This window comes from Lepidothrix coronata, unplaced genomic scaffold (genome assembly GCF_001604755.1).
Source record: "Lepidothrix coronata isolate B3197 unplaced genomic scaffold, Lepidothrix_coronata-1.0 Scaffold69, whole genome shotgun sequence".
Lineage (NCBI taxonomy): Eukaryota > Metazoa > Chordata > Aves > Passeriformes > Pipridae > Lepidothrix > Lepidothrix coronata.
Genome location: NW_016690249.1, coordinates 2,380,960 through 2,395,430, shown reverse-complemented (window position 1 = coordinate 2,395,430; position 14,471 = coordinate 2,380,960). Strand labels below are relative to the sequence as shown.

The following is a 14,471-nucleotide window of genomic DNA, read 5'->3' as shown; positions in this document are numbered from 1 at the left end:
ATTCTGTGTCTCTTTTTCTGGGGAGATAGGAGGCATGTTGCTGAGTAGGGACCATGTTGTAAGCAGAATTCAACAAGGAACTTCAGATGTCTGTGGTATAGACATCCACACTTAAACTATGGGGCACCATATCGAAAATACACTGGTTTGGAAAAGGGGAGGTCAGTTTTCATTACTGAGAAGAAAGCACCATGTGGGCTTAAATGCCAACATCTGAAGGAAATCCCATTTCTTAGTAGGATGTCTTATTTGGATACCATTATAAGGCAATAAATTTTGTGTGCTTTCCAACAAGATCACTGTGGAGATCTGTAGTGCTCTCTGCAGCAATATCAAGGCACCTAGACTTGAATCCTGTTGCAGTCAGGTAACTTTGTTATGCTGAGAAGGCTGCTGATGTCCTTTGCGTTCAGAGAATTAGGAGGGTTTGCTTTGTAGAGTTAAAATTAAAAAGAACTTATAAGAGACAACAATTAATAAATTTAAAAATGAATAAAGGGTAAGGATAGGTTTCCATATGTGATCTTTAGTTCCTAGGTTGCCTCCTAATGACTGACTTTCCCTCCACATGGACAGTCTCCCCTTTTTTTTGTGTTTTATTTCTCTCTTTAGAATTTCAGAATACAGCACTTACAGCAAGTGATTTTACATATGGATTCACAAAAAAATAACTAATTTTACCCCATAATTCTTCTAGCTACTGCTTTATTTTAGTGTATTTTGTGAAGTAACATCCCAAACAAAGGGCTACAGAAAAGGAGCAGATCTTTGAGAGGTTCATCCGTCAAACTTAGCTCTGAAAATCTAATCTCTCTCTGAAGAGTTGCAATAGGAGAAGTTAGATGTCTGGACTAGGTTTTTCTTCTGAGTGTTCATTTCAGGGTTAGCTGGCTGACAGGTCAACATCAGTATTTCAGAGAAGTCACTGTAAGGGCTGCTATCTGTTAGATTTGATGAGAAATGCAGGCAAAAGAAATAAGATGTTCTGAAAAGAGCTACAAAATTAATTGTAAATAAACGTGTTATTTTTCCTAAAACCCTGTGATTTTTTCCATAGTGTATTATTTTGTTGATAATAAAATATGAAGTATTTTTTCCAAATACATATGAATAAGCAGGTAATATGCCAAACAGTAAATATCAAAGTTGGTGTAGTCACTGTACCTTTACATTATTTGGATTTTTGGCTAGTATATTTTGAACTTGAGTATTTGATCTTAATGGATGACATTTTCTTACTGTGTCCTTCACTTAGTACCTTTCTGCTCACCATGACATTTAATGAAATTTCAGAATAGCACCAGTTCTTTAGTATCAATTATTCAAACATCATGCTAGAAAGACATTCAGAAACATGTTTGGTCTTGCAGTGATTTGTGATACCTTTTGTAAAGCTAAGTTAATGAGATAGCAACTGTGTTTATTTAAATGGATTGAAATGTTCAGGAATTGTCCTGAATTGTAAGGTGTACATTTGTTTAATCAATAGAAGGTTTTATCTGAGATCTTATCTATTAAAAAAACCCAGATAGTCTGTATTTGATCATCATATTAACATAAAGTACCTATTCTTCAAGTTGATCACCATGAATACATTATTACTCAAATTTAGTTGTTTACATTTAATTTTTTTGTTTGTTTTCACCTAGGGAGACAATTTTAAAGACAATCACTGGGCACCCATTGACAAAAGCAAAGCAGAAGAAAAAGCGAAAAAGAAACAAAACAATGGAAACTAATCACACAGAAATTATGAAGAAAATGTTACATGGAGTAGATCGTTATCCAGCTCCAAGTGACCAGGACAGATCAGAAAGTGAAGAGGAGGATGTGGAAGAAGAAAACAGGAAATCATTGTGTACATTCAGCAAAGGTCCAGAGGATCCAGTAATAGTTTGTGAAGAGCAGCCTAACAGTGATGATGAAAGCCTAAGAGAAACTGCAGGGGTTTCAAGAGAAAGGTTTCTGGTTGCTGTGCCTGAGGTCTCAATGATGTCCAACAGTGCACTGAAAAACAAATTGCCTGTAGAAAGTGACAGTTCACTCTTAATAGATGTAAAACTTTTTTCTACTGAAAACCTAACCAAAAATGCATTCAATGATGAGGAAGCAAATCAAAGGCGCAGAGAAAATCTTTGCAGAAGCAGTTTCCTAAAAATAAGCAATGATGAAGATTCTATCCATGAAACAGAGGGCATCTCTGAGGATAATGACACATCACTGTTAAGCATAGAAGAAAAAACGAAATCATGTCAAATTACATGTGAACCTGACTTGGAAGCCAAGCTGATAAGTTTAAACAGTGAAGAAAAACAAATCTCTCAGTGTTACAATTCAAAGGTACGTGATGTTGTGCCTGATAATAACACAGAGGGCAAAGGTACATTAAAAGCAGAAGAGACTAGCTCTAATGCCTGGGCTTGTTTTTCAGTTAATTTATCTACTGAGGAATTGCAGCTGGGCTTTGATACACAAGCTTCTCTCTCTCCTTGGTCTGAGGATAAATTTGTAGGTGAACAAAGACCCCAAAAAATGAGGAAACCTAAACCAACTCAGACAAACAGTTCACAGCTAAACTGCAATCAGTCAAAAGAAGGATTGGTAAAGGAAAACCATTATGAAACAGAAACTGAGGAGTTTGGCAACATAATAAGCAATGGTATGTCTGCATCTCCAGCTGGTGAAGTGCACTTTGATTCCCTTGTGGAAGCCAGGGCCACCTTCATGCAGTGTTCGAGTGAAGTAAATGTTCCAATAAATGATGCTACACCAATTACATTGAAGAGGAAAAGGTGCAGGAGAATTGTTAACTTAGCACCAAAGTTTAACCTACCAAGAGAGATTGCTGATCATACAGAGGGAGGGAAGGAAGTCCCAGTAAAAGACAACGTTCCCCAAAAAAGTGTTTTGGAAGTGGAGCAAAAGAACTTCCTAAGCAAGGACCGTGGAAATGCACATGAACAGGACTCTGCATTGCAGGAATATTTTGCACCTTACAGTGACACTGAAGCAACCTCTTCCTTACCCACTCCTGACGCTGATGCTCTGTTACACAATATTTCTCACATTCATTCAGGACAATGTTCTCCTGTATCAAAATATTCCTGCAGTGTTTGTGTAGCTTCCAGAGCAAAGGAGGAGCAAACTACAACTCTTAAGATCCAAGAGGTAGTTGATAAAAAAGAGGATGAGAGCGAACAAGTTTCTTCAGAGGTTACAAATGGCCAACCAGATATTTTGTCTTCTGTTAAAATTGTTTCTGAATATCCAGAAGATTCCAGTATATTGGCAAGCTGCAGTGAAAAGGTGAATGAAGCAGATGACCCTGAACTAGCAGAGGCCTCACAACTTGAAGATAATCAAGATGTGGATGTGAAATGCAGTTTTCTGGGACTTCCCTTATCATTAGGATTTGCCTTTCAACTTGTGCAGCTCTTTGGTTCTCCGGGTCTTCCACTGGGTATAATACTCTTCTTACTACTCCTACGTAAAATAAAAGAAAAACAGCAACTCAAACCCCAAAAATCCCACAACCCCTCAAAACCACAAACAGAACCCAAAGCACTCCCTCCAAACCAAAAAAACAAACAAAAAGACTATGATTAAATAATAATTTTTATTGCAGATATTAGTTAAATATTAATCCTATTGAAATGAATCACTGCTACGTTGGTGATAGTTTCTGTCAAAAGCGGCTTTTGGTTTGGCCTCGTATTTTAAGTTTTGTTAGTAACAAAAATTTACTAACTTTAAATCCGAAGTATGAAGCTCTCATTGCCATTTGAATTCATGCTAGTGAGTAAGACTTTATTACTGTATTAATTACAGAACTAAATGAAAACAAGTTACAAAATGTGTGCTCTTATATAAAGGTTGTATGTCTGCTTTTATATTCCATTTATAGTTCCAAATATAAAACCATTCTGGTTTCCTATTTCCCAAAATCTGTTAATTTGAAATTGAATACCAAACTTCCAAGTTGCATTTTCTGATAGTGAATACCTTCTTTTTAATCATGCGTTGTTAAGAAGTGTCACAGTGTTGTATACTCACCTTCCAGGGCTTCAGTTGTCATTTTTTGTATTTTCAATTTAGTCATTTTAAGTTGGAAAGTAAAAGACAATCAGTCCTCAAAGGAGCTGTGTGTGGCAACCATCATTTCCAAATGTACTGCAGGCTAAGGTAACCCTACAAAGCTGTAACCAGCAACAAAACCATGTTTTATTGGGAATCACCCTGGGATACAGTGCTGTGTATGCACCTACTGAAAGAGCCATGTTCCCTGTGCATTTGGACCCTTCAAATTTTTGGGTCCAAATTTAGTGGACAAACTGTAACTTTCATTTAGCCAAAAAATAGGATTAAAAAACGCAGACCAGCTTTTCAGCACATAGACCTTTACATCTGTTTGTTTCAGTAGAATTTAAAGTTAAGCATGTATTTTCATGTGACAGCTGGGGAGCACCTTTGTCTGTTTGTCTGGCCAAACTAACCTCAGCATTCTTTGTTTTTATTGTAAATGTTGATGGCAATACCACCTGCCAGAAGAGTGATGCAAACCGTGGGAAGTATTACTTGGCTTGGTCCCCAAAGGACCTGCAGTGCTGATTCACTGAAATCTGTCACCACACACCAAAGAACTTGACATACAGAGCTGAAACAGAGCAAGGAAGTACTGCTGATATCCTTGACTGTTACATATAAAACATTTTTCTTCTCCAAACTTGGTGAATCTTCATATCCGTGATTAGATTTCATAATCTTAGAGAGAGTTGGCCGTGACTTGAAAACAGGTATCTTCTAGGGGGGGAAAAAAAGCAAAACCAGGCATTCAGAAACAATCAGTAGGTTAGTGAACCTAGTGTTATTCTTCTCTGAGTCAGTAACAGGTGAAAATCTGGCATTTAGATGAGCTTCCTTTGGAAATAACCTTTAAGAAATATCAACCCACCTTGCTATCTCTCCGAAGCTCTGCCAGCTTATGACTGCTCTCTGCTGGAGTTTTTCCATCAGAACTGCATGCACTGTCTGCAGAAGGCTGGCCATGTTCTCCTTTGATTATCATTATCCTACAATTTCAAAAATTCTTGTGCTTTTCAGTGGCATATTATATATTGACAGGTTACTATTTATTCATGCACACATTTGAACTGTAGTGTTCTACAACACTGGCAATTGCAGTCAATTTTTATTGAATTATTTTGTTGGGGAAAATTTTGGTAAATAAATGTCTTTAGTTATTTATAAATGAACATTTAGTTGATTGACTTTCTCGTGTGATTCTCATGTAAGTGTAGAATATATTTTAGACAGTTTTCCTATGAAGACTCTCTTTTCAGCTTCTTTAACGGTGTTAGAATTAAAACATTTTAGAAAGTAATTTCTTTAATGATATTGCACAAATTCCTATAATTAAACATTTGAAAATTTAAAGGTTTTTACTTGAGTTGCATTTTGTTTAATTTATCATCTGAGAGCTTTCTAGTTGTCTTGTTTTCTAGTTTTGGAGGAGTATGTGGGGGAAATGAAAGTATGGTAGGAAAGCATTTCTCTAAATAAAGAAACCAAACCCAAATCTCCTTCCCCCTCTTCCCTCTCCTCTGCACTGGCCTTAGATTCTAGAAATCCTAAATTCTGACTTTGCTGCTCGCTCGTTGAAGTATCTGCTTTTTTTAAAAAAGGTATACATATAATGTGTGCAAAAATTGTAATTCAGTATATATTTTGGGTGTGGAGAGATCTGAACACTCAACTGCAAAAAATATTTTCTTCTGCAGAATCCTTGTTGCCAGATGATTTTATAGTTCCTCTTGACTGGAAAGTTTCAAAGATGATCTATTTACTGTGGAAGACCTCTGTGGAGGTACGAATTTTAGGGGATTTTGGAAGACTTTCCAATATTTCAGGTGCAAAGAGGAATTACTCAGTTATTTGTCAGTAAATTTGCTTTATATCCACAATGAGGAGGTGGATGATTTATGTACTCCTCTGAATATTTCTAGAACCAGCTCAAGGCTGTGGTAGGATTCAGGTTTTGAAAGATCAGCTTCAAAGTAGTTCAAAATGGAAAAAAAATTTCTTTGATACCTGTGTCTTGACCTGACCTGTGTTCATTAAGTACAACCTACTATCATCCAGATGTTTTCTCTCCTCATCTGAGCATATCTCATCCTCCACTACCTCTGCTAGAGCTGCAGCAGAGAAGTCATTCTGAGTGGCTGTCAGCAAGTTAATTCTCTTTGTCCAATTACAAAGTGTTAACCTGCAAATTACTTTTTTTCCCCTTATCATGGCTGTTGCTTTGTAAAGGTTTGCTTTTATTTTTCTGGTAGTGGCAATTAGGAAAATCCTGTGAATGCAATGAACTAGTGATTATAAGAAAAGAGCATGGACTTTGTTGTTTCCCCAAATAACAAAATCTCTTGTCACATACTTTCTTCTTTTTGCTGGACTATTGTTATCTATTTTAGGAAAAAGAGAAAGCAAATGGATTGCAGAATGGAAACAGCTTGACTGGTAAGTGTATTCTGTGATACAAAAACTGTGTAAAATTCTTCTTGTTGAAGGGTTTTTCATGACAAATAATTGATAACACTCCTGTTAGTGTAAAAGCACCAGGATGTGATAAATGAATTTGTGCTACTGTTGATGTGTACATGATATGACAGAGCTATGGTTGCTGTGAATTGTCACTTTGTGTTTCCTGATGCAAGTGCTGTAATTCCTTGCCTTTTAAAGTTTCCCACATGGAATGAATCCAGTACTTAGCTCAAGTTTACCCATTCCAGATCAGAAGAAGGTTTAGCACGAGGAAGTCTTTCTTTAGACTTTACTTCCCTGAAAGTTTGATTATCTTCTGGACGTGTTCCAGCACCTCAATGTTGTTCTTGTAGTGACAAGCCCAAAACTTTGAGGTGCAGCCTCACCAGTGCCCAGTACAGGGATACAATCACTGCCCTGGTCCTGCTGGCCACACTACTGCTGATACAGGCCAGGATACCATTGGCCTTCTTGGCCACCTGGGCACACTGCTGGATCATGTTCAGCTGCTGTCAACAGCACCTGAGGTCACACCCTTGAGCAGTAAGAGGTATCAGGGTTCATGTGAAGCTCTGGACTTCTGCATGCATGAATTCCTGCAATGTGGAGGTTATGGAATAAGGTTGCTGGTTGTCGTTTTCCATTATTTTCGTGTTAGTGTAGAACAATTTCAGAAGTTTCATAATATGAGTTTAAAAATACATAATAGTAGCTCCCTGAAAGCTGCTAGAATTTGCTGTCTAAAATAGGAGAGAATTTTAGAAAAAAAGGAAGTTTTTGGAGAGGAAGCATAAGATTCTATTGGGAATAGACACACAAACACGAGTGCTCTCTCTCACTCCCTGCTCCCCCCCCCCTCCATGAGAGACAAATATGAAAGATTTCATATTTAGAAGGAGGAATCAAGAGTATTCTGATGAAATAAAAGCTTATTCTAGACATACTCTATCCTGACACAACAGAGATGACAGACTACATAAGATAATTTTAGGTGCCTTTGGCTGAAGTTTGTAATTTCTTTATTTTTCAGATGATATTATTAGTCTTGAAGATCTAAATAAAAATCATCAAGATAATCAAGATTCTTCTGAAACACTTCCAGGCATGGAGCTGTTTCAAGAGATGATAGAAGAGAACATCATGACCTGCACCAGCACTGGCTGTCTGGATGCTGCATTTCATCAATCATGACTGACTACCTTAAATTCTGCATGAACAGGTAATCAGTCACACTTGTGAATGTGTTTCATTCTTTTTTTTTATATTTGACAAAACATCTAAAGAACATTGTTTGTTATATCTTTTAAGGTGCAATTAGTATCCCCCAAATTACTTGTTTTTCAATTCAATTAAAGTTGAGGGTTGTTCTGGGTTTGGGTTTTTTTAAGCCTGAATGGGGAAATGAAAAGGCAGTATTTGGTTATTAAAGGCATATGATTTTTTTTTTTTTCCTCTGAAATCTAAAACCTGCCTGGTAAAGTAAAAGCTGTGTGGTAGGATGCCTAAGAGCTGGACTTCATTCCCGGTTTGGTTACTGTGTAATCTGTTATGAGTCATCACAGTCCTATTTTCCTCATCTCTTTAGCATGGAGAGCAATGCTGCCTTCGTTAAAGGTCTAATTATCAAGAGCACTTATGAGTAATAAAACTGTATTTCACCAAGTTATGAAAAAGTGACAGCTCTCCTTTTTAGTAGAGAATCAGCAGCAGGACATCACAATAAGACTCCGATATATTGAAGTGTTAATTTTTCATTAATGTTTTAATTTGGTGTGACAAAGTGTGCTACTGAGTATTGTGTTCTTGCTCGTCTTGTGAATTTTTGAACCCTTTGGTAACCTGGCAAAGTTTCTCCAGCTTGTTTATGTGATATATTCTGGGTAGATTGTGATAAGAAGGAAGGACTTTGGGTTCCATCTGGAAAATGCTAGCTTAACTTCTGTGTCATTTGCCATCAGTTGTTCTTTCCAAAATGGAAAATGGATTAATCCGTAGCTTTTAAACTAGGAAACTCAGGTACACAGAAATAGAATAACTTGTACCATGAGCAAACTGAGCCAGAAAAAAAGATTACAGATTCTGAAATTTAAATTGTTCCTGTCCAGACATCACAGGACCATTGAAATATCATCCTCATGGGGTCTGGTTGGGGGTCTTTGTCACCCTGTGCCTGACCTGAGCATGAGTTGATGGCTGGAGTAGTCAAAGAGGTGGATGTGCACTGTGTTGGGACAGCTATAAAAGCAAAAGTTGATGTTTTAGCAGGTTTTTTAATTTTCACGGTAGAGGTTTGTGTTGGAGAGGAAGTAGTTGAATAGTTTGGGTTGGAATTGAAACCTCTTGAATGGAGTTTGATTTGATTATGTGCATTTTTATATCATTGATTACAAAAATGACATTGCAGGCTATTTGCTGATTACCCTGTACCATCTACTGACATAGGAAGATGAGGTGAATCTCTGTGAACCACTTAGTACAGACAGCACTGATCTCACATGGTTCTGTCAGGATGGATCATTAATAACATCAAGAACTTCTGGTCATGATATTGTCCTCTTACATAATCAAATACTACAATATTTGTTAAGCAAATTTAAAAAAATTCTAACCAAATACTTAGCCCTATGCCTGCTACATATTTTTAGAAGTTACTTATTTATAATATTGCACTAAAGGCAAGATTTTGGCTTATGGTACTGACTGTCTGTGGCGTTTGCATCCTAAGCTACTATCCAGAAATGTTCAGGTTATTGATTGAAATGTTCATATGTTAAAGAAACAGACATGGAGAGCTCTGTTATCTTCCCAGGAGAAAATTGTGATTAACATGAATTTATTTTTTTTGCCTTTGTGCGCTACAAGAAAGGAAAGACAGACACTAGCAGAGTATCTTGCCTCATTATCCAAACCTTTATCTTTTTCCATTAGATTTACCCCTTTTGTCTGTTTGCTGTGCTACTTCCAAAATTGTTTGTCTTCCTCTCCTGCTTGTGAGTGCAGCAGAAGTGACCCACAGCCCTGTGCATGTGTGACCCAGCCACTGTCTGCTGTCATTAACCCCCAGATTGTCACGTGGTGTTGCAGTCTAATGCTCTACTGCATTGGCTTATGTTAGTTCTAGGAATGTAGAATCAAAGCAATGCAAATTTTACCGTGAAAGAAGACTCTCAGTCAGTGTTTGGTTTATGAAAAGGTCTTGCACATTCTCTGCAGGGCTCAGTCATGGAAATCAATGCTGAGGAGGGTGGTTCAGTTGGAGTTTTGTGTTGGGAGGAGGAGGGAAGTTAGTCAGGAGGTTTTGGGGGTGTTTGCTTTGGTTTGGTTTAGTTCAACAACTGAAATGAGTCAGGGAAAGTCCTGAAGGCAGTTGGAGGGAGAGGATGAGACAGCAGAGGTCAGATGGGTTTAGGCTGCTCTGGAGCTGTGATCTGCCTTCTCAGACCGTGAATGGCTTGCTGCTGCCAAAGATGTGAAGTGCCCTTCCTGCCAGCCCTGCTTCAGAGATCAGCTCCAACACTTCCTGGCTGACATGAAGGCTATAATTTAGCTTGCTAACCCTGCAGGAAACAAATGGGTAGTTTTCTGCTGGACTGACAAGTTTAGATAAGCTGTGAAGCCCAATTCAGTGCCAAAGCTGTGGCAAGGGAGCAGACGAGGCTGTGCTGCTACAGATACAAGGAGAGGACGTGCAGGGCACCCTGGTTGGGTGTCAGTCAGCTCTGATACCAGGGACCACATGCCATGCAACCAAACCTTCAGATGAAGGGCTGCTTTTAAGATTTTTAATCATACAAATGTAGGATGTTAAAAAAATTAAGAAAAGTATATGAAAAGGAAGAAGCATGTTTTAGGTTTTTCAGTCGGATCATGCTCACAGTCAGGCACAGGATACAGGGTAACACAGACCCCTAGCCAGAACCCACGTGGGTATTCCAGTGGTCCTCTGAAGTCTACATGAGTAGGTACTGTAAAAGGCAGGTGAGTTCTTCTCATTGATGGTGCCCCTGGTTTTGAGGGATAAGGTTGTCTTTCCTCACCATGAGGGAATTCTCCTCTGCTGTCTTGATTAAAGCAGACTCGCCAAGGATGATGTCCCAGAGTGGTTGTAAAACTGCTCAAGTGGACAACTGTAAATGTTGAAATGGATTTGATTTCATCAAATTCCAGGGGGAAAAAAAAGCTAAGAAAATTGAGACATTTCTACTGAAAACTTTTAAAAACATAGGAAATAAATGGCGAGGTAATATGATCATTCAGTCCCTTCAGATTGGAAAGTAAACTGAGCATTACTGGCCAAGTGCAACTTAAGCTGTTAGCCAGATGATTGTTCTTCTGTACTCATGTTGTGTAAGAGTGTTTTCATTCCAATGGGAGAGTGAACAGTGGTGGTGTTCCTCTGTGAAAATACAGGGTTAATCTCAAGCTGTTGTGAGAGTTCCTTATTGAAGCATTGGCAGCACATCAGTATTTGTTCTGCAGATTAAGCAGGAGTTCCCAGTTTAAAAAATGTTGAGATCATTGAAAACAGCATTATTTTGGGGCCTGTAAGTTTTTCTTAGACAAGGACTCACAGGTGCCAAACACAATACAAATGTAGCACAAGAAGACAGAACCTGATGTCAGTGTAAGCATTTATCTGCAAGACCACTGCAAAGTAAAAGCTGGCATGTTTCTTTTTGAAAGAGTAGTGTTCAGGAATTCCCTGCAGGAAGACTTCTTCCACAACAGCCTGGTAGGGTGTGGCTTTGATGAGACAAATCTCTTGGTGCTGTGCGTTATCACTCCTCCTTTCTTTGGCTGTGCTATTCCCAGCACTTCCCATTGCTGCATGCAATGCTTCTGCAGTCAGAGTGAAGCTGTTCAACTCCATAATCCAATGCATGAAGATGTCCAAAAAGTTTTTTGTCTAGACCATGGAGCTCATCTAGAGTCCATGAGATAGCAGGACTAAGGCAAAGGAATAGGAACATATAGCTGGGTCAGGCAGGACTGTCTTTTGTCTAGCATGAAGAAATTAATCTAGAAGATACAAAGCAAACTAAAGCAGTCCTCCAGTATTGCCACAGAAAATATCATCCCATGGCCAAACCTCTTTTAGTTGGTACTTTGATACCACGATAATAATAAAAAAAAGAAGTTTCTCTGTCCTTTGACATTTAACCACTAATAGTAAACAAAATGAAGCATAAAAAAGTGGACAGAATTATGAGCAGAAAACCTCACCTACTTTTTTCAATGCTTATCAGAAAACCTGGCCCAAAAATGACTTAAGCAGAGAGTATAATTACCTAGGGGGAATAAGAGCTGCCCACAGCAGTGTTTCTGGAGCTCTCAGAAAAGACCAGCCATTGGATTGGGTTGTGTGGGTGTCTCATATGAACTCTGTAACTTGGAGGTCTGTGAGGTCCTGAGTGAATGTAACAGGGTAAACAATTCATATTGTAACAAAACAATTATGAGATGTAGCTGTACAATATTAGTTTTGGTTGAACAACTGTTCATTATATAGGGTTTGTGAAGTATAGAGAAAAAAAAAACCACTGTGTTACTCTTCTCCCTGTTTCTTAGCCTTGAGATTGTTAGGTCCTTATTGCCTCTAGTTTTGACATCCAAATTCTTCTCTTCCTTTTCCATTCTCCCTACGTTTCTTTATTTTCCCTTTGCTTTCTATTATCTTCTTCCTCTCCCTTCTTTTTAACTTTTTAAAGAAATAACCAACAGCTGAGCATGAGAGACTTTAAAAAATGTCGGACAGGTGAACTCTTCTCAATCTGGATTTTCTTTCTCAGGTCTCAGCTGTTAAAAGTCTTGTTGCAGCCTGTGTGTTGTGGTATTTCAGCAGAACCTGTTCTCTTTTTATTTCAGAAACTTCTCACTTTGATTCCACCATGGAAGGACTTCAGTTGGCCACTAAGGATTTTAAATGTGAGGGATAACCTGGAAGAAAGAAACCACTGTAGATTTTTTTTTTCTTTGTCTGTCTTCTCTCCCACAGCCCCCCAGTATCAACCTTTCTGTCTATGTAATAACGATCAAAATTGAGATGACTTTGGGTATGGCAAAATGTCACTTTCTGAAGCCATTTGGGATTTATACTTTCTCTATATAACCTCAAGTGTGGTATAAACAGTTTGAGAGTGGAGACCAGAAGCATTTGTTGCCATGGGGTGTGAGCTTCAAGTTCTGGTATTTAATTTACTTGGGTGGGAATCCAAGATGTTGCCACACAGTGATGCTTGCCTGCAGGGAAAGGTGCCTGTTACATGTGCCTGCTTCTGCCTTTCACCCTGTCAGTCATAATTACATCCTAGTCCCTTTACAACCTCAAGTGAAATAAATCTTCATCAGTCACTCCTAATCATTCATCCACGGGTACACAACTTACCTTCTTTTCTCCTGAAATGAGGTTTTATGCTTCCCTTTATGCTTCCCTTCAGCTAGACTCATTTGGGACTACAGAAATGAGAAAATTTCACTGTAGACCTGATTCAAATACACTGGAGGAAGGATCTATATAGTTTGTGTTAGACTGAGAAGATGTATAACTAGCACTAGTAACTAGTGATTTGATGTTTCTGTTAGAGGTATTAGAAATATTTACATATGTAGAGTGAGCTAAATTATAATTAACTATTAAAGAGCAACCTCTGTCAATTATGAGGCATCCATAAGGCTGGACATTTCTTTGTAGGGAGAAGGAGAGACATAAAAGACAACTGTCACCTCACTTAACAGTGAAAAGTGTGACGAAAGATGAATGAGAAGAAGAGAAGCAAGGAAACTTAGGTTGTGTCTACTTATCAGAAATATTTCCCACTTCCGCAGCTTGCAGATCCAGAATATTTATCCATTTGTTCATTCAACTCCTCTTCCTCACCTTTCCCTGCACCTGTTTCATTATGCACCAGTTGATGATCCAGGACCTGACTGCACTCATGCTGAAGCTCCACTACAGCCTAAATTGCCAGTGTGTCTCCACTTTCTACCTAAATACTGCATCTACATGTGAGCAGTCAACAATGTATGCATTTCTAAATTAATGTTGTACCATTGGTGAAATTTACTGGCCACACTGTTTTAATACATTTGCCAAGTACATATGTGTGTTTTCGTTGGCTGGGAATGTGCTGCTCCCCTACCAGCAGAACATTATACAAAATGTAATGGGGAGGTGGAAGGTAATTCATGCCAGTGCTAACTGCAGCTTCAGACTTAGCTGAGGTACCAGTGGCAGCAGAAAAGTTAGTTTGATTTCAAGAAAATGTCACTCAAGGATTAGTCCTGTCTTCCTGCTTCCGTTTACTGGGACAGAAATCTGAATGCCTTTATTTTCTCTTACTGGATAATGACCTTACAGAAGGCTTAAAATAAAAACAGTTTTCAAAATCTCGCAGTATTGTAATATGCACAAATCATGTTATGCTTCCTAGGAGGTTGTTGTCAATTTAAGTTTACTTTAATTCTCCCCTCCACAGTATCTATGAATTTCAAATTTTATGTATCTTTTTTTTCCTGCCACTTTTTTCCCCACTTGCTTCAGCTTCAGTTAGCGTTGGTGTGCCATGTACCCAGGAGCTAAGCTTTCTCCCTGTATGTGAACCCTCTCCTTAGCACTATTGGCAAACATCAGAGCCTAAGGCTTCAGCCTTGAGGTTTGGTGGCAGTGTGTCCCTGTGGCATAGCTGAGGCTGGCTTCTAGCCAAACTGGGATTGACGCCGTGTGTGGTTCTAAGAGGGAGAGTGTGGTACCACACCAACTATTTTTGGGCTTGCTAGAAACTATAATTTCTTTTGCTTCTGTAGTGATCGAATTAATGCAGATCAGGTTTTCTTCAGAGGAAATAAATCTTGTTAAACTTCCTTTACTTTCTCATGTGATAATATGTTTGAAAAAAAAAAATAGGGTGGTGTACTGAGCGTGATGCACAGGG

The 14,471-nt window shown here is 38.5% G+C and overlaps 1 protein-coding gene across 4 annotated transcripts in view; it reads left to right on the top strand.

Moving 5' to 3' along the window:
• Positions 1-14,391, top strand: part of N4BP2L2 (NEDD4 binding protein 2 like 2) — a 45,704-nt gene extending 31,313 nt beyond the window's left edge. For 2 of the 4 annotated variants that reach the window (XM_017818563.1, XM_017818564.1), the window contains 5 exons: positions 1,650-3,460; positions 5,778-5,863; positions 6,471-6,516; positions 7,571-7,759; positions 12,406-14,391. In XM_017818563.1, coding sequence (XP_017674052.1) covers positions 1,650-3,460; positions 5,778-5,863; positions 6,471-6,516; positions 7,571-7,731 — 2,104 coding nt within the window. In that variant the 3' untranslated portion in view covers positions 7,732-7,759; positions 12,406-14,391. Of the gene's footprint in view, positions 1-1,649; positions 3,461-5,777; positions 5,864-6,470; positions 6,517-7,570; positions 7,760-12,405 lie in introns of those variants that run through there. The other 2 variants (XM_017818565.1, XM_017818566.1) reach the window with 2 other exon arrangements.
• Positions 14,392-14,471: the final 80 nt, after the last annotated feature.